Source organism: Notamacropus eugenii, chromosome 2, assembly GCF_028372415.1.
Source record: "Notamacropus eugenii isolate mMacEug1 chromosome 2, mMacEug1.pri_v2, whole genome shotgun sequence".
NCBI lineage: Eukaryota > Metazoa > Chordata > Mammalia > Diprotodontia > Macropodidae > Notamacropus > Notamacropus eugenii.
In genome coordinates this window covers 531,083,017-531,100,525 of record NC_092873.1, presented here as the reverse complement: position 1 = coordinate 531,100,525, position 17,509 = coordinate 531,083,017, and the positions used below count along the sequence as shown (strand labels likewise).

Below are 17,509 nucleotides of genomic sequence, written 5' to 3'. Positions count from 1 at the left end.
TGCAGGGGAAACCCTGGTGAAGAAACTGCTTATCTCCATGCAGGGTGACCGTTCTCTGTAACTGAGGGACCCAGAGAACGGAGGGCACAGCATCTTGCTAAGGTCACCTGGCCAGTTTGGGTCAAAGGCAGGATCTCTCTATTTGCAATGTGCCCTGCCTCGACGACTCCAATAATACTAATCATTACAATAAGTAGTATTGCTGCTGCTTTGAACATCAAGGACCTACCGACCCTGGACAGCTCCAGCAGGGTACCAGTCCTGGGACCAGATTCACTGGCCAATGGATAAACTCAGTAGCCATTTTCTCACACCCTGGGACTAAGCTATCTCAGTTCATGAATGAGAAAATACTAATGAACTCAACCCTCTTTATCTGACCAGTCCCAGACTAGATATGTCCTGTCCAGTCAGTCCCAAGGCAGAGATCTTGCCTGCCCTGCCATCAGCCTGACTGTTCCTACCAGCACCAGCATTCTCTACAGAGGACCTCCAGAAACCATGGCTCCTGTGCCCAAGGGAAATACTTGATTCAGCTTTGGAACTCCCAGCCAGGAGCTGACATTTTGGTTAGTGAGTGAGTGAGTAAGTGAGCCAACACCCCTAGCCCACTGTATGTCCCCAGCCCTAGATAATTAGGCCATGCTTCACCTCCCAGTCATCTTCCATCTTCTCCATCAAGGTCCACTTACTCTGCCCTCTGTCCCACAACTAGCTTCTCATTACTGGACACAGTAGTCAAACCAATATCACTCTTACCTTTAGGAAAGGGTCTGTCATTGGACCACTCTGTGAATCAACTCACTGGCCCTACAAGCTTTTTTTTGGCCACCAAATGCCTATAAGTAATGTTTTCTCCTATTAGACTAAAATCTCAATGAGGACAGGTCCTTTCTTCCTTTTCTCTTAGTATGTCCTACGCTAAGCATTAGGGCTATAAAGACAAAAGTGAGAATGGATATTCACTGTCTGGAGCACACAGTAAACACTTTTAAATGATTTTTCATTCATTCATTCATTTATATTTACAAGGTCAGAGTTCAAAGCTAAAGTAAGGAGAAATTAATGCAAATCTATGTAAACCTTAAAAGAAGAGCCAGTTTCAGAAACAAACTAAGGCTAACTACTTTCATCTGCACATAAAAGGAAAGGAAAATGTCAGGTCCAGAAAAAAAAAAAAAGGAGAAGTTAGCCACTTAGGATCCTCCTCATGATGAATTGATTGATTGGTTGGTTGGTTGGTTGATTGATTGATTGGAGTCCTAATGTGACGGCCCTGCTCCAAGCCATATTGGTTCAGAGCTCCAAACAACTCACCTGGATAAATGACCTTTTCCACCCGAGGATCCCCCTCCAGGAACTTGGCCACCTTTATTCCACTTTCAAAATGTTGCTTCATTCGGATGTGCAAAGTTTTCAGACCACGAAGGCAGAGATAACAGTCAAAAGGAGACGGAACAGCCCCAAGAGCTGGAGGATGAAGAGGGTGAGGGTGAGCCATAAAGGAAGAGAAGGTGACTGACACAAGGACTTTGTTGACAAGATCCTGGAGACACCAAACCCACCTGGACTCCTGTTCACAGAGTTAGACTAAGTTAAAGAAATTCAGGCAGGGAGAAAACAAAAACCACTGGTGGAGTGAAGGGGAGCCATGCCCTTCACATGAACTTGTTGGAACATGAATTTTGATAAAACATGGAAGACCAACATTACACAACCTCTTTTATCAAAAGATATAAATTGATGGATCTTTTTTTTTGGTTCATCCCGTGATTTCCTAAGTACAGGGAACTTCCAGGGAGGAGACTCCCTCCACAAATGAAGATTAGCTCTGTTGCCCAGGGCACAGAGAGGTTAAACTCTCCCAAGGTCACCCAGGCACTGTGTGTTAGAAGCAGCCCTTGGACTCAGTTCCTCCTGACCCCAAGCCTGGCTCTCTATTCACTCCAACTCAATGAATGGGGAGAAAAAGAAATTTACAAATTGAAAATGAGACTGAGTGAAATGAGGAAAAACAGTAACAAACCCATGAAAAACAGATTTAGAAAGCTGTAAGAAAGAGAATATATGGAGCATCTGGGATCCCAAAGGATCAGTGACGATACGTAGCATTCGTCAGGGAGGTGATGGATTTAGGGTACAGAATGAGACATCTTGGTGTACAGAAAGCGAGGGGATTTTTGTTTAACTGTATATTAAAAGAAACTTGTTTTTCTTCCTTTTTAATGAAGTGGGAGGATGAGAGGGAGTGAAAATAAATTGCTGTTCATTGTTTCGATAGGTCATGGGTGCTGTAGATGTTAAATGCTGCATTGCTTTAGGATGAGGTCACTTTGTCATTAGTTTTCCTTAGTTGACTCTAAATCTTTGATCCAGTAATCTACAAAATTCTAAAGCACAACATAGAGAAAAATGGCTGTTTGCCCCTTAATTACAGTGTTAAATGGTCTCTTATTCCCACTCTAATTGGCCACTGAGGTGAGATTGCTTGTGAAGCAGCAGGAATGTCAGAATCCCCTTCTCTTGCCCTTGTCCCCAGGGCAATGGGCTTCTCTCCTAAAGCTTTCAAAATAAAGAAAAGTCGAAGTAGTGGTTGTCACCCATGCAAGGAGTTCTGGGGGGGGGGGGGGGGGTTATTGCATTTCGGGGTATTTTTTTCAGGTGTCCTTTCCTAGAGGATTTCATTACCTCCTTCCTGTCTTTGAGGAAAGAAAGGGAACCCCAGTGATATGAATAGGACAAGGTGCTCATTAACTAAAGTTTCACTGCAAACTGTTTCCAAAGAACTGGGAAAAAAGTGGGTGCCCATCAGTTGGGGAATGCCCAAAGAGACTGTGGTGTGACTGTAGCAGAATCAGATGGCACCATGAGAAACAGTGAAGAAGAACCCAGAAGGCAGGTATGAGGCAGTGTGGGCCAGTGGGCAGAGTTCTGGTTCTGGGGGGGTCAGAGAACTCTAAATTCCACTTCTGGTGCTTACTATCTAGGTGACCTTGGTCAAGCTATTTAGTCACCCTGAGCCTTGTTTCTTTGTAAAATGAGTGGGTTGAACTAGATGGCTTTGGAGGCCATCTGACCCAGGAAACAACATGCCCAATGCCACTGAAGAAAGTCCAATGGGCAGAACTATAGCAACGTAAATAAAATGAAGCCAAAAATGGGAGGGAGGGGCAAGGAAAGACCTTCTCCCTACTCCAGATTAACTGGACAAAAGAAATAGAAAATGGTCAGAAATACATTAACTTTTCCTTTCACCACCATTTAAAATGAAAAAATCATGATTGCCTCACTCACTGTATTTGGTATCCTAAAGCAGGTACCTCCTATGCTCCCTTTAAAAAGGAAGGAATAAGAATCTGGAATTTCATGAGCCTAAGAGATTCTGAGTGTGAGAACCCTCTGAAAATTAAGAAACAAAAGCTAGTGGTTTTTTGTCTCTTAAGAATGCAAAAACACAGGTCCAAACTTATTACAGGCATGAACAGAAAGAGACAAGGTATCCTCTCTTATAACACTGAAAGAAAAGTAGGTTCCAGGAGTCCACATGAGGCTGTGGCACAGGGGAATCTAGTCCCCAGATTTCAAAATGAGATACTTACCATTTTGCAAGAAGGTGAGTCTTTTATATAGGTTTTCAGAATTCATTGAAACCAAACCCATAACAGCATCGCTGTGGCCTGATGGGAAAGAAAGAAAATAACACAGATGAAATGTCAAGTCTCCTTTGCTTTAAGCCTGGTAAGTGTGGTATTCCAGAGAAGATAAAGAATAAGCCAAAGAAAACAATTGCAAATGATTGAACAGTGGCAAAGACGTGAAAATCAAAGGTAGCTGGGAAGAAGCACATTTCTGACGGGTGATTTCATTTAGATCAACTTTCTTTAAAAAAAAAAATGGTCTTTTTGGAAAATCTTTCCCTTGAATCTTGGAAATATTTTTTCTTATCTAAATACTCAAAATTAAGTTTCCTGTTTCCACCAAACTGTATTTAATGAGTAGGTGTGAGTCATCTCCACTGAGCCCCAGGTTAACAATCTCTTCTCATAAAACATACCCATAAAAATACCAAACCATGCTGCCTGGGTTCATCCCCTGCTAGAGATGAGGAGCAGCTGGGGGCTGGGCAGCCCAGGAGGGAGGAAGGGGGTGGTAGGCAGGACTCCAGAGACCTTGGCTTCTAGCCTGGGCTCAATCAATGATTTGGAGCTTGCCAAGTGGCCTCTTCTGTAAAATGAGGTCATGAGCTGGGTCGGTTCACATCTGGAGGGCTCTGTGTTCAGTTCATTTTAGGAAGGACATTAATAAGTGCAGAATTCAGATGAGAGGGCAAGCAAGATGGTGGAGGGACCTTGAGCCCTGGCTACCTAAGGATAATTGGAGAATTCCAACCAAAGAAGTACTATTGTTTTCACTAAAGATGAGTCAGAAGGGAAAACTGAAAGTACCGTGGAAAAAAACGAATTGAAATGTCAAACTCTGGGCTATTTTTAGCTCAATGAAAAAGAACCAACTGGGGAGCATGTTCATACTTACCGTTCATATACTTTGTGGCTGAATACATACAAATGTCAGCTCCCAGGTCCAGAGGACGCTGAAATGGAACGGAAGGTGACTGTCTCAGTTTGGAAGAGTGGGGCCCAAGGGAGCTGGGGAGGGATTGTCAAAGCGGACCAAGTTGTTCCACCAGCTTTCAGAAAGGTTGTCTTAAGCAGCTGGTTAGTAATACATCAATATTAAAGCTGAATTACTTTCCATATAGATTTTCTTCTCTTCCCTTTTCCCCTCAAATCTGGCCTCTTCAGCAGAGTTCATTCAGTCAACTTAGTCACTAAACATTTCCTATGTGTCTACTAAGAGCTAAGTACTCTGGGTACAAAGATGAGAAAAAAGGCACTTCCTCTCCTTCAGAGAGGTTACCTTCTTGGGTGAAGGAGCTAGGATATGCAAACAGAAAATGTCACAATGTCACCTGAACATGGCAACAGCATGAGCACTGGGAGCAACCCAAGAAGGTCTCAAAGATGAGGTGGTACCTGCCCCGAGCTATGGAGGAAGGCAAGAATGTCCTCTTTTTATTATTTTTTAGTTTATTTTCAACTTGAACAGAAAATAAGAGAAGAAAAAAAAACCATCGTCCCATACACAGAAGACAAGCGAGGATTCAATATAAAGCAATGATTTCCTCTTCAAGAAAACCATGTAAAAACTGCTCCCCATTGTTTGCAAAGCTGCCCAGCTTTCCTTTGGACATTTTTTGTTCTCTGCTGTGCCCTCTTCATTTTTTTCCCCTTCCTCCCCTCCTCTAAGACTACAATTAAGTGCAGATATATGCATATACGTATATATATAGTGTATGCATGTGTATGTGTGCACATATGTACACGTTATACACATGCACTTGGATATATACATGTAAGACCATAGTATTATGCTTATTTCCAAGAATTTCTACATAATTGGTTTTGAAAGGACACTTAAAGACCTAAGTACATAAGATTCTTGATTTCCCTTCTGTCTTGATTAACAATCACCTCTGAGACAATGTCAGGGACAATAAAAGCACCAAACAATTGTCACTAACTCTGAGAGAGTCTCAAAGCCAAGTGTAAAAGCCAGCTGGCTGAAGAGGCTTTCCTCATTCCAGCCTTGTATTATCGTCCAAGGTTATTCACACTTTGGTATGAGGCTTGTTTCACTATTCTAATTACTTTTTCATTATATTTATCCCATCAAGCCCACACTCCATCTGCCAGCTTTCTCGAAAGGTGTTTATTAAGAAATAGATCTTTCCTTCTCATTCTCCCACCGTACTTTTTTTCTGTTTGTTAACATTCTAGTCTTCTAATGACTTTGTTCACAGTAACCAGAGAAAGGGCACATTTTACAATAAAGCCAGCAGACATCCTGGACTTCACCCCTACAGGAAAAGAGATGTTATTGTTTGGAGGTTTGGGGACAGGCTTTTACATCTCATTGGCATAGGGAACTCCAGGGAAGGAAAGTCCATCCACTCACACTTTCAGCACCTGGCCTGCAGTTCTACTCTTAGAGTTGCCTGTGAGACTTGACAAGTTGATTGCCCACCATCACACAGGCAACTTGAATCTAGGCCTTCTGGACTGAGAGAGGCTCTCCCTGGATTTCTTCCATGCTGACTCCCCAAGCAGTGGGCTTAGTCCCTGGGGTATATTAGTGAAGGAGTCTACGAACTATCTTCCCTGGTTCTAAGTGCAAAACTTTGAGAAGAGGCTCGATGACGCTGAGAATTCAGCCCTGCAGCGTTGGCAGGATCACTACAAAAATTCTTTATGGCACCTGGAGTCCTACCCTGCTGGAACGTACTCCCATTAAAGTCGTTGACTCACAGAGTTAGTTATTAATCACCATCAGGCTTTGCCTTCTCTGAAGTAAACCATAAAACCACAACTCAGGCGACAGACTCTACATTTGTGGCAAAGGCCCCCAAAAAGTGTTCAGTGCTAGAATGCATGGGACTGTGAGCAGTTTGGCAATTCAGGAAGCAGCCAACTCATCCTTTGTTGCCATGGGATGGATGTAAACTGGCTCTTTTTTGGGGGGGGTGGGGGGTGGGGGGGAAACCAGATCTGCGATCTTGGCCATGTAGGAAGCTCTCAGCTGAGATGCCATTTGGGTGTTGAGAGGTTGCAGGACATGGCCAGGTTCACACAGCTAATATTTGACCAATCCAGGTCCACTTCTTGACTTCTTGGCCAGCCTTGACCCACTATGCCCCACTGCCTCTCCAGAATAAATGCCTGCATGCTACCACCCACTTCTAAAGGGCCTGACAGTTAGTCACCACTACCCTAAACCACGTGTGTACAAAGAGGGTCATTTCCATTTTCCACACGAGAATACTCAGTTTCAAAGGGATGACAAGAAGGTCCAAGGTCACATGGTGGTGCTAGAGTTCAAACACAGGTTTGTTTTAATTCCAGAGTCTATGTTCCCTTCCAATACATGATGCCTATTTTGGTGGCCTAGTTAGCTAAGAGCATCAGAGGAGGCAAAGCCACGGCCAGGAGAAGAATGTATGGGTTTCACCACTTGCTAATGTTTCATGAAGACTTGGCATCAGAAAAAGATGCAAGATTTATGCTGTGCTTTCACTCCAGATTCCAGAAAGCTTTCCACCTTTTCATAAAACTTACATCTATATATAACACTTCCTAATGAATGAAAAATGATGATTTATGATAAAGAAGAACAGGCAATAAGTCTAGCACTCATTAAATGTTCTAATACTGAGATTCGTTCTAATGCTGAGCTGAGACCAAGGAGCCCAAGGGGGCTGGGTCACTAGAGATCATCCCGCACATTTCACAGGATTCTAGATTTGGACCTTGGCAGACACCAGGTGTAAATTCCTCATTTACAGATAAGGAAACTGAGGCACCAATCTGAAGTCAGGTCTCCCTAATTCAAAGTCCAGCGTGCTATTCACTACACCAGCCTCTCTCTCTTACACCAAGCTCAGCTATTGTCCAGCATTCTAAAAGAGGGTTCATCATCTACCTTCCAAGCACAGTCGATGAGTCCTCTCTCAGAATTTCAGGTTGCTACTGGCTTCAGGCTTGCTCCCAACCTGGGGAAAACAGCTCATGCTCCTTTCTTTGGTGAGTTGTACCAGAACAGTTATCCAACAAACAGTATTTATAATCCAGAAAGACTTGTCCAAGTTTTAGGCAGGAGGTTAAAAATATTGCTATAAATTGTCCCTTTTTTGAAGAGGAGGTCTGGTAGCTGAGATGTTAACTCCCATAAATTTGTGTAATAGTATTTCAAAATCCTATTCGTTAATTGACTTAATGAGTGTTATAATAACAATAAGCACCATGAGTATAATAGCTAGCACCTATGTGGTACTTTAAAGTTTATGCATATATTATATATATACACGTACAGTTTGTATACACTGTGAACTATATAAACAGCCATGTAAACATATGAATTTTCACTTACTTGGAAATACGCTGACATGAAAGTGTTATCTACCACTAAAATAATTTCATATCTGTGGACCACTTGAGCACAGCCTTCAATGTCAATGATCTTCATGATGGGGTTTGTGGGAGTTTCAATCCAGACAAGCTGAAACATAATTCAATGAATATAGACATGGATGTTAACATGGTCTTGATCTTCCCTTTCCATGGAGGGCACATTCCAAAAACACAAATGCCAGGCTGAGAATGACATTGTGCTGGGCAGTGGGGACAATTATTGGAGGGGCTGTGGGAAAGGAGGAACATTAATGCAGCATTGGTGGAGCTGTGAATTAGTCCAGCCATTATGGAAAGAAATTTAGAAATACGCTCCCAAAGTCACTAAACCACGTACCTCCTTTAATCCAGAAATACCACTATTATCAAAGAAAAGACCAAAGAAAGAAAACAAGGACCCATATATACAAAAACATTTAGAGCAGCAGTCTTGGCAATAACAAAGAACTGGAAACCAATAGGATGCCCAACAGTTGGGAACAAGTGAACAAATTATGGTACATGTATATAATGGAATTGTGCTGGAAAAAGTGATTCAGGGTGCTGGGCATGGTAGGGTAAGCCGGTAATTGTTGTTATCTGAGGAAGGCTGAGGCTGGTGGAGTGCTTGATTCAGGAGATCTAAGCTCTAATAGAGCTAAGGCTGATCAGGTTTCCATACTAAGTCTGGCACTAAAATAGTGAGCCTCCCTCCCTCCCGCTGCCCCTGTCGTAGGGGTGGGGAGACACCAGGAAAACTGACCCAGGGGATATGAGAAAAAATGGGAGGGGCAGAAAACGGATAGAGGGGAAAAAGAGGAGACAGAGGGAAAAGAGAGAGGAGGGGAGAGGAGGGGATGGGACCAGGGGGACCAAAAATAAGAAAAGAAAGGAAGAGGGGAGGGGAGGGAGAGGAGAAAGAAGAAGAGAGAAGGGGACAGGAGAATGAGAAGAAAAGAGAAACCTGGTGTCTGAACTGCTGCAGAAAGAAGAGCGCAGAATCAGGAGAACAATCTATCCTACAGCCAAGAGGTTTTAAACATGCACTATTAATGAGTGAAGCATTCTGATCAGTGCAGGGACCATCCAGGACTCCTGCTCCACACCTCCTGATAGAAGGCAGAAGAAAACATGCATTTTTGGACATGAGCAACGTGAGAGCTGGGAGAGATTTTCTCTTTCTCCTTGGGAGGTGGTACCTTTATTGGTTGCCTGGTAGCCTGTTACAGAGTCATAAGGGGCAGATGAACCTGTACCCCAGAAGCAATTTCACAGCAAGTTGCACAGAACGCCTTGTCCTTGAGCAGGAATCCAGCCTGCGGCAAAACCTGATTGGCCCATGGCTAGTTCTGGCTCTGCTGAGGCCCCTTGGAAGGCTTGGGACTTAAAAGATTCTGGTACTTGGGATATTTTTTTCTTTACATCTTAAAAAAGTGGTTGAGGAAGCTAAGGCAGTCAGATCTTAAAAAAAAAATTCTTCCATGGGAAGAGATGCTTTTCAATAAAAAAAACAAAATTCTAGTTAGCATCGGCAGTTGTTCTCTTGATTGAAATCAAAGCTTCTAGAATGATTGTGCTTCACAATGAAAAGAGAGACAGAGACACAGGAGCCAGGGAGAGCAAGACAGATACCACACAATCCCAGTCGGTACCTTGGTTTCTGGGGTGATTGCAGCATCCAGCAGCTCAAGTTTGGAACAGTCAACAAAAGAAATCTTCAAACCCATCTCAGAAGCCACACGCCGGAAGTACCTGTTTGTCCCTGTGGCAGAAAAAGATCCAGCTCAACATGGAAAACACTGAGTTCTGAGCATCTCCCAGCCCAGGGCTGTGTCTGCTCTCCTACCCAACCCTGCAAGATTCATGGAAACAGCCATCCACCAAGAAAGCACCTGGAAAACACGAGTGCTGTAATGGGATGTTGGCTCATTTTTTTTTTTAATTTTAAAGCAAATATATGAAAATGAAAGTGATAGCAAAAGACCAATAATTTTTAAAAAACCATTTTAAACATACAAGCAAAGGTAAGTCTACACTTGTGCACAAAAATGTAAAAATGGCAAGTTTTCATTTCAAATGTTATTACTTCAAACTTGTTGGGTTGGGGATGGGGATGGTGTAATGTTTAATAGAATAGGAAGATTTCACTTAGAGGATCATGGCTCTCAAAGCAAGCAGGGACCTCAAAGGCCTTCTAGTCCAACCCTCCCCCCTCCCCACCCCCACCCCCATTTTATAGATGAAGAAACTAAGGCCCCCCCGCAACTTGACCAAGGCAAACTAGCTGATAATGCTATGATTCTTAAAGTCATACATACAACTAGTCATTGAAAGGAGGGGTATTCAGCACATTGCTACTTTGGCAAAATCTTTCTCCCTCCCCAGTGCTTCCAACAACAGATATACTTGTCTTAGAACTGGCTTTGTTACAGAGGAAAACTAGAAAAGACTCTGGAATGCCACTGTCATCGTCACCATTGCCACAACAATACCAACCGGCAAGGTGACAAGGTAACTAACAGACATTGTCCTCTCCAGGGCAAAGTTCATCTGGGTAAGCTAGTCTTGTATTACTCGCCTTAAAGACTTGTTTGTAAAGCCTTCATTCTTATGGAGTACTCAGGATGGGAAGACTGGACCTGGGATTAATGGCATAAGGAACTTCCTCTGCCAGAGCAAACTGGCTTATAGTCTTAGAGACCTGTCTGAAACACAAGCAGGTTAAGTGTGTGGCATCAGAAGAAAGGTCCAACACGCCACTACTTCTGCCATGTCTGAGGTGGCATGGCAGGCACAGGTTCCAAGAGGACCAATATTCCATCGGACAACAACCTTCTGAACGGGAAAAGCTTTCAGCACCTCTTGGGATACAACAAAGAAATCCAAAGCACAAATAGACACACAAAGACACAGGCACACCTCTTACCTCCATACACATCATCCGTACAAATGATATGGTCTCCAGCCTTTAAGAGATGTGTGATGTTCAGCGTGGCTGCCAAACCTGAAGCAAAGGCCAGACCTAAAACGGAACACAAGTCAGAGTAGACAAACAGTCCAACAGACAAAAATATCAGCTGCACTGAGCACCGGAGCCCAAGTTAGAGAGTGAGAACTGGAATGGAGCTTCCCAGTCATCTAGTCTATAGCCCTCACTTTACAAAAGAGGGAGCACAGACACATTAAGTGACTTGGCCAAGTCACACAAGCAATAAAGAGCAGAGTCCCCCATACAACATGCTGCCCCTGTAGGCCAGGAAACCTGCCCTTTCTGGGCAGCTAGAGTCAAATATCTGCCAAATTTACCTCTAATGCTCCCTCCTCAATCAAATGCTATGAGAATCAGAAGATATAAGTGACTTGGCAAAAGTCACGTAGCTAGTGAAGGAACTTGAACATAGGTCTTCCTTGACTTAAAGTCCAGCACTCTATCCACTGTGCCACTCAATCAAAGGGATGGCCGAGAAAATGAATGAGGGAGATACAACTATATCATTTCTTATTCACTTTTCCAACTTAATTTACCATCTTAATTTTTCAAAAATAATGAAATGAAAAATGACTAATCTGCTTCCCAGAAAGTTAAAATGCTGATGGTGTTGACCCCTAACCTTTAAGGCTTACTTTCAGTCTTTCTAGTCACACGCCTGGATGCCTCTGCTGGAAGGAGTCTAACATTCTCTGCACTTTCCCATAAGGCCTCTCCATCCACTGGAGATTTCAAAAATAGGGCAAATTTGGATGATCTTTTTGTCTTTTTAAGTTTTCCAAAGAGGAGTCAAACATTGTGAAAGGTCCAATTCCAATTTAAAATGTACTAATGGCTGGTCTGCCCACAGACCAGTTACATCCCCTCTCTGAGCCCATCTTCTCCTCTTTAAAAGGAAGGGGCTAGACTAGACCAGGAGCTCTTAGCCATTTTTATGGCAGTTTGGGGAAGGCTATACAGAAATTGTGTCTCAAAAATTTTTAAAGTCATAAAATGAAATTTCAGTTTTATTGCAATATAGTTATCAACATACAAAAAAGGTTCACAGACCCCAAACAAAGAACCTCTAGACTAGATAACAACCACTAAGGAAGAGCCTTCTGCTCAAATGCTCTCCACATCTACAGATCAGCCTGGACTCCACGTGGTTATTGGAGAACATTTTGAAAACATAAAGTGCTCACAATATTTAGCACCATCCAGAGCTGCCACAACCTTCTCCAAGCAATTCCGAGTGGGATTTCCGGAGCGGCTGTATTCAAAACCCTAAAAAATAATAGAGAGGTGAAGTTTAATTTCCTTTTACTGAGAGGGATTCCTTGAAGTCTTCTGTAGACAATTAGACACCATCACAATTCCCTCAGGCATGCCATCTCACTTAGCCTTGTGCAGGTCTGGGTCTTTAAGGGATGCCACTGGACAAAAAGTCATTCTCTGGGCAACAAGGAAGAGGAGCTTAATGTAACTGGTGCTGCTACACTGTTTTCTCAGGCAATAAATCAAGTTCCCAAGAGTCCCTAAGAGTCCCCAAGACCCCAAGAGTGAAGTCTCTTCTAGGGGAATGACAGCCTGGAAACAACAATGGGCATCTTCTCCCCAGTCACCCAAGTGATCACTGCACCCTTGGATCAGTGGCTATGCCCTGGAGTCACTGTTCTCCCCCAACCCCTCCTGAATGGTGAGTGACTCACCTAGCCCATAACATCTAGATGGTCCCAACCATGCTGCACTTGACTCTTTGTCACCTTCCCTCAAGTGATTAATTACATCACTAATGCCTTTGCACCTGGAAGGTTGTATCAGTCTATTTCTGTATGCCTCCACTCACCATCCTGGTAAATTTCTGAACCAAAATACCCTCCCCTATACATGCTGTCTCTCAGAATAGTATGAAAGGTCCTTGAAGGAAGGAATTACCTCTACTTTTATATTTCTACACCATGTGGAGCACAGTGCTCAGCACATGTATATTTAATGCTTTTTTCAGTCATTCATTCATTTAGTCATTCATTTTTGTTGTTAATCTAAAGGCAGCCTGATCAAGTGGGCTTTGACTGAGCCTGAGATAAATGGAAGCTAGTTAGCTAACTGCCAAGCACACCAAGTCTTACCCAGTCCTATGCATTGGCCCTAGTTGTCCTCTGGTCCAGGATAAACACATAAACACACTTAGTTCATCTCCTGACCATCATCCTTCCAAATCCATTACTGTCTAATATCACAACCTCCATAAGATGGCAGCACAACAGAATAGAGGTCTACAGGTAGACTCGAATAGCAATAGCTCAACCAATCAACCAATCAAAAGTATTCATAATACTTCAGGTACTATGCCAAATGGGGGGATCAAAAGACAAAAGTGATCCATACCCTCAAAGGACATTATCTTCCATCAAAGGAGACAATATATATATTTTATAAAATAAATATAATAAATACTCAGGGGGAGGCAGTAGCAGCTAGGGGGATATGGAAAGGCCTCACGTAGGAGGTGGCACTTGCATGGAGCTTTGAGGAAACCTATAAGAGAAGGGAGGAGCTGAGAGCTGTATAATATTTTACGGTTTGTCATGCCCTCTAACTGATGGAACCATCAGTTAGAGCTGGAAGAGGTCTTGGAGATCATGAAGTCCAACCTCCATCACTTTACACATAAAGAAACTGAGGTCCAAAGATTTTAAGTAACTATCATCAGGTCACATGACTAGGAAGTCCTTGAGGGGGGATTTGAACCCTGATTTTCCCAACTCCAAGTCCAGTACCTCTTTAATAATTCATTTGATTCTCATGATAATCAGGAAATCCTGGGCTTAAGGTCTACCTGTGATACATAACTTCTCAGTGCCCCAAAAAGCTCTCCCAATTCTACAAATTTCAGATATACTGCTCTTCTGAAACAAGAAGGGAGGTTCTAGTCTGTGAGGTGAATGAAATACAAATAGTCAGACAAACAAACAACCCTGTAAACCTGTGAGGGAGGTAGCACCAATGATACTGGTACCATTTTACACATGAAGAAACAGAGAGACAGATTTTTTTTCTTTGTATCACCAAGCCTAGTATGCTAATTAGAGGAAAATAGATGTTTAAAAAATATCTGTTGAATTAATTCCTCCAGGATCAGTCAGTTAACAAACATTAGTAAGCACCTACTATATGCCAGGCAATGTGTCTGCTGAAGATATAAGGGCAAAAATAGTCCGTTTCACCCCCCCCCCCCATTAAAGGGCCACATATTCTAATTCAAACTCAATAACCTAAGAAAGCAACAGCAGGACTAGCCCAGACCTTCTCTCCAGAAGTAGGTAGAGTCAGCCTTACCAAAGTCCAAAGTTATGAAGAGGAATTAAAGAAAAATCAAAAGAAAGAGAAAGAAAGATAGAAGGAAGAAAAGAATCCCAGTATTAAAAGCTACTGTGATGACAAAGATACTCCAGACACAAATCCAGAAGATGAGAATGACTCCAAAACAGGGACTAGGAAAGCCACAAAGAGAAACATAGCAAAAGTTCAACTAGAATTCCTGAAAGAGGTGAGGCAAGAGGCTTTTAAGTTAAAATGATTTAATAAATTAAGAGAACTAGAATAAAAACATAGGAAAAGAAATGAGAGTTATAGAAGAAAGAATTGGAAAAGGAATTAACATCTTGGCACAACAAATAAAAAACTTTGCCTAGACAACAAATTTTCTGAAAATTAGAGAGGACCAAAAAGAGGCTAGACCACATGAGACCACAATAAATACTTAAACAAATCAGAAAACTGAAAAAAATAAGGAAAATGTGAGTTCTCTTTTTGGAAAAACAACTAGCCTGGAAAACAGATCAATGAGAGAAATTTAAGAATTAGGGGCCCACTTGAAAGCTGTGACCAAAAGAAACAAGACATCATCATCATATTTTAAGAAATCATAAAATTGTTCAGTGCTCTTAAAACCACAGTGCAAACTAGAAAAAAAAATCTGCCCCTTACCTTCTGAAAGAAACCTTTAAATGAAAACTCCCTGGTAAATAATAGCCAAAATCTACAGCTTCCAGATCAAAGGAAAAGTACTCCAAACAGCCAGAATTAAGAATCCAAATATCAACCCTATCTCTAACCCTAAATCTATTTCTGCTCTGAGCCCTAATTCCAAACCACAGTAAGGATCAGACAGGATTTAGCTGCCACCACCATGAAGGAGCAAAGAGTTTGAAATATACTCGCCCAGAAGGAAAAGGATCTAGGCTCACAACCAAGAATAACTTGCCCACCAAAACTGAGTATAACCCTGCAAGAAAAATAATATACCTTTAATGAAAGAGGGCTCCCAAACATTCCTGATAAAAAGACCAGAGCTGCACAGAAACTTTGAAGTTTGAATCCATGAATTACAATCAATATTAAAAGGTAAACAGGAGTAAACAATGAAAAGGGACTAAACAAGGATAAACTGTTCACCCTCTAATAAACTGAAAAAACAGATTTCCTTTCTGAACTCTATTACCATCTAGGTTCACAGATGGAGTCTAATTAGACCAAAATCCTGGGGGTGTTTTGTTACCTCTTAATGATTTTAAAAGTATGGAAGGGGGGAAATCGTCACATAATTTGGGTGAGCAAGTAGAAGTCTATACAGAGGAAGTTATGGGGCAGTGGGTGACACCTGAACCTCAATCCTATCTGAAGTGGTTAAAGAAAGGGGGGGGGGGGAGAGAGAGAGAGAGAGAGAGAGATATTCATTTCACTCAACAGTGAAATAGGAAGGGAAAGGGAGAAGGGCAAGAAAAGAGTAAGCAGAGCAGATTAAGGGAGTAACTAGTCAAAATAAACCAAGCAAAATAAACTCAAAGAATGGACAAAAATAGTAATAGCACCTTTTTTTTTTTTGCAGTGCCAAAGAACTGGAAACTGAGAGGATGCCCATCAGTTGAACAAGCGATGATATAAATGTGATGGAACATTATTGTGCTCTTAGAAATCATGAAGGGGACAGTTTCAGGAAAATCCGGAAAGATTTGCGTGAGCTGATGCAGAATGAAGTGGGCAGAACCATATGAGGATAATGTATTCCATGACAACAACAGCATCAAGACAAAGAACTCTGAAGGAGACAGGAACTCTCCCCTCGGTGTCATGAGCAGCCCCATTCCAGAGGACTCATGATAATACTACCTTCTTGTCAGATAAGTGACAGATTCAGAGTTCAGGACAAGACATGTATATATATTTTAGAAAGTCCATGGCTAATGTGGAACTTTATCTTGCTTGACTATACATGTCTGTAAAAAGAAAGTATGTCACGTTCAAAGAACAGCAAGAAAGTCAGTGTGGCTGGATCTGCATGGAAGGAAACAAAATACAAGGCTATCCCAAGACTGTGAGAGGTTCAGCGGATGTTACAGCTATGCCTGCAAAGCAAGGCTGAAAGAATGAAGCTTCTTTTACTCCCAAACCACACAACTGAGAAGGTAGAGCAGCAAGAGCTTTCTCCTCAAAAAAATTACTTTGTATTTACTTTCTGTATATTTTGTATCTATTAACAAGTAGATATGATGCTTTCCCAGATGGAATGTAACTCCAGAGGGCAGAAAATGTTACATTTTACTGTTTGTATCCCGAGTGCCTTCAACATGGGAGGGGCTTATAAATGCTTAATTAACTGAGTGATGCAGAAGGACCTGTGAATGTTGCATCATTCTATAGAAGTCACCTTTCAAGAAATAGTTCTGAAAGAGGAGATGGAAAGGTGAGGTGACATCATGGAGGAAAAAAAAAGTAGACTCAGGAGTCAGGAGACCTGGGTTCTTGTGACAGCTCAAGCCATTTCAAAGGTTTACCATATGAAGGAGTTGACCCAAATGTCATCCAGTTGACTCTAATGTCATCCAGTTCTAACATTTTATAATCTTAGTCCTATATTAACCATATGCATGTTACAGCTGCTTCTGGAAAGGGGCAAATAAAATTCTGTCCAGAATGTGTGTGTGCATGTGTGTGCATGCGTGTGCGTGCGTGTGTGTGCGTGTGTGTGTAATCCTGAAAGAGATTAGCAGTGTCACAAATTATGTTGAGTGCTAAGTGCTTTTATTCCACATCTCATCAGAGCAAGGAGGCACCCCTAGGACTCCAAAGCCTGTGGAAGTTAAGGATGAGGGATTCTTTCTCTCTGAGTGTGTCTATCTACCTGTCTGTGTCTCTTTGGTCCTTTGAAATTGGCCACATTGTGGCAGAACGCAAATTGCTTCTGACATGGAAGCCACATGAGAAGTTTTCTGTGCACTTTCTGTCTATTGTCTTCTTAGAGCAAAGGTCACAGTCAACTTGCTAATGAAGGAGAGGATGAGAAGATGCCAGGGAAGTGGCTTTGACCTGACCTATTCAAAACAGTGGTTTGTTTTCTAAGAGCGGAAAGGAGAAAGGTGGGGCTATTGGTGGCATTCTTGGCTACTTTTCCCTATAGAAGTGAGGTGATGAAATGCTACGTGATAATGATACAATGTAGCAAATACTTAGACATTCTATCAAGATACTTTTT

General features: G+C 42.1%; 1 protein-coding gene across 1 annotated transcript in view; it reads right to left on the bottom strand.

Annotated features, from left to right (window-relative positions):
* Positions 1–17,509, bottom strand: part of CTH (cystathionine gamma-lyase) — a 41,647-nt gene that overhangs the window by 11,592 nt on the left and 12,546 nt on the right. The window contains exons 2-8 of the mRNA XM_072649837.1: positions 12,177–12,258; positions 10,930–11,025; positions 9,656–9,765; positions 7,984–8,112; positions 4,534–4,591; positions 3,600–3,677; positions 1,318–1,470 (exon numbers count right to left, since the gene is read on the bottom strand). Of these exons, the coding sequence (XP_072505938.1) occupies positions 1,318–1,470; positions 3,600–3,677; positions 4,534–4,591; positions 7,984–8,112; positions 9,656–9,765; positions 10,930–11,025; positions 12,177–12,258 (706 nt within the window). The remainder of the gene's footprint in view (positions 1–1,317; positions 1,471–3,599; positions 3,678–4,533; positions 4,592–7,983; positions 8,113–9,655; positions 9,766–10,929; positions 11,026–12,176; positions 12,259–17,509) is intronic.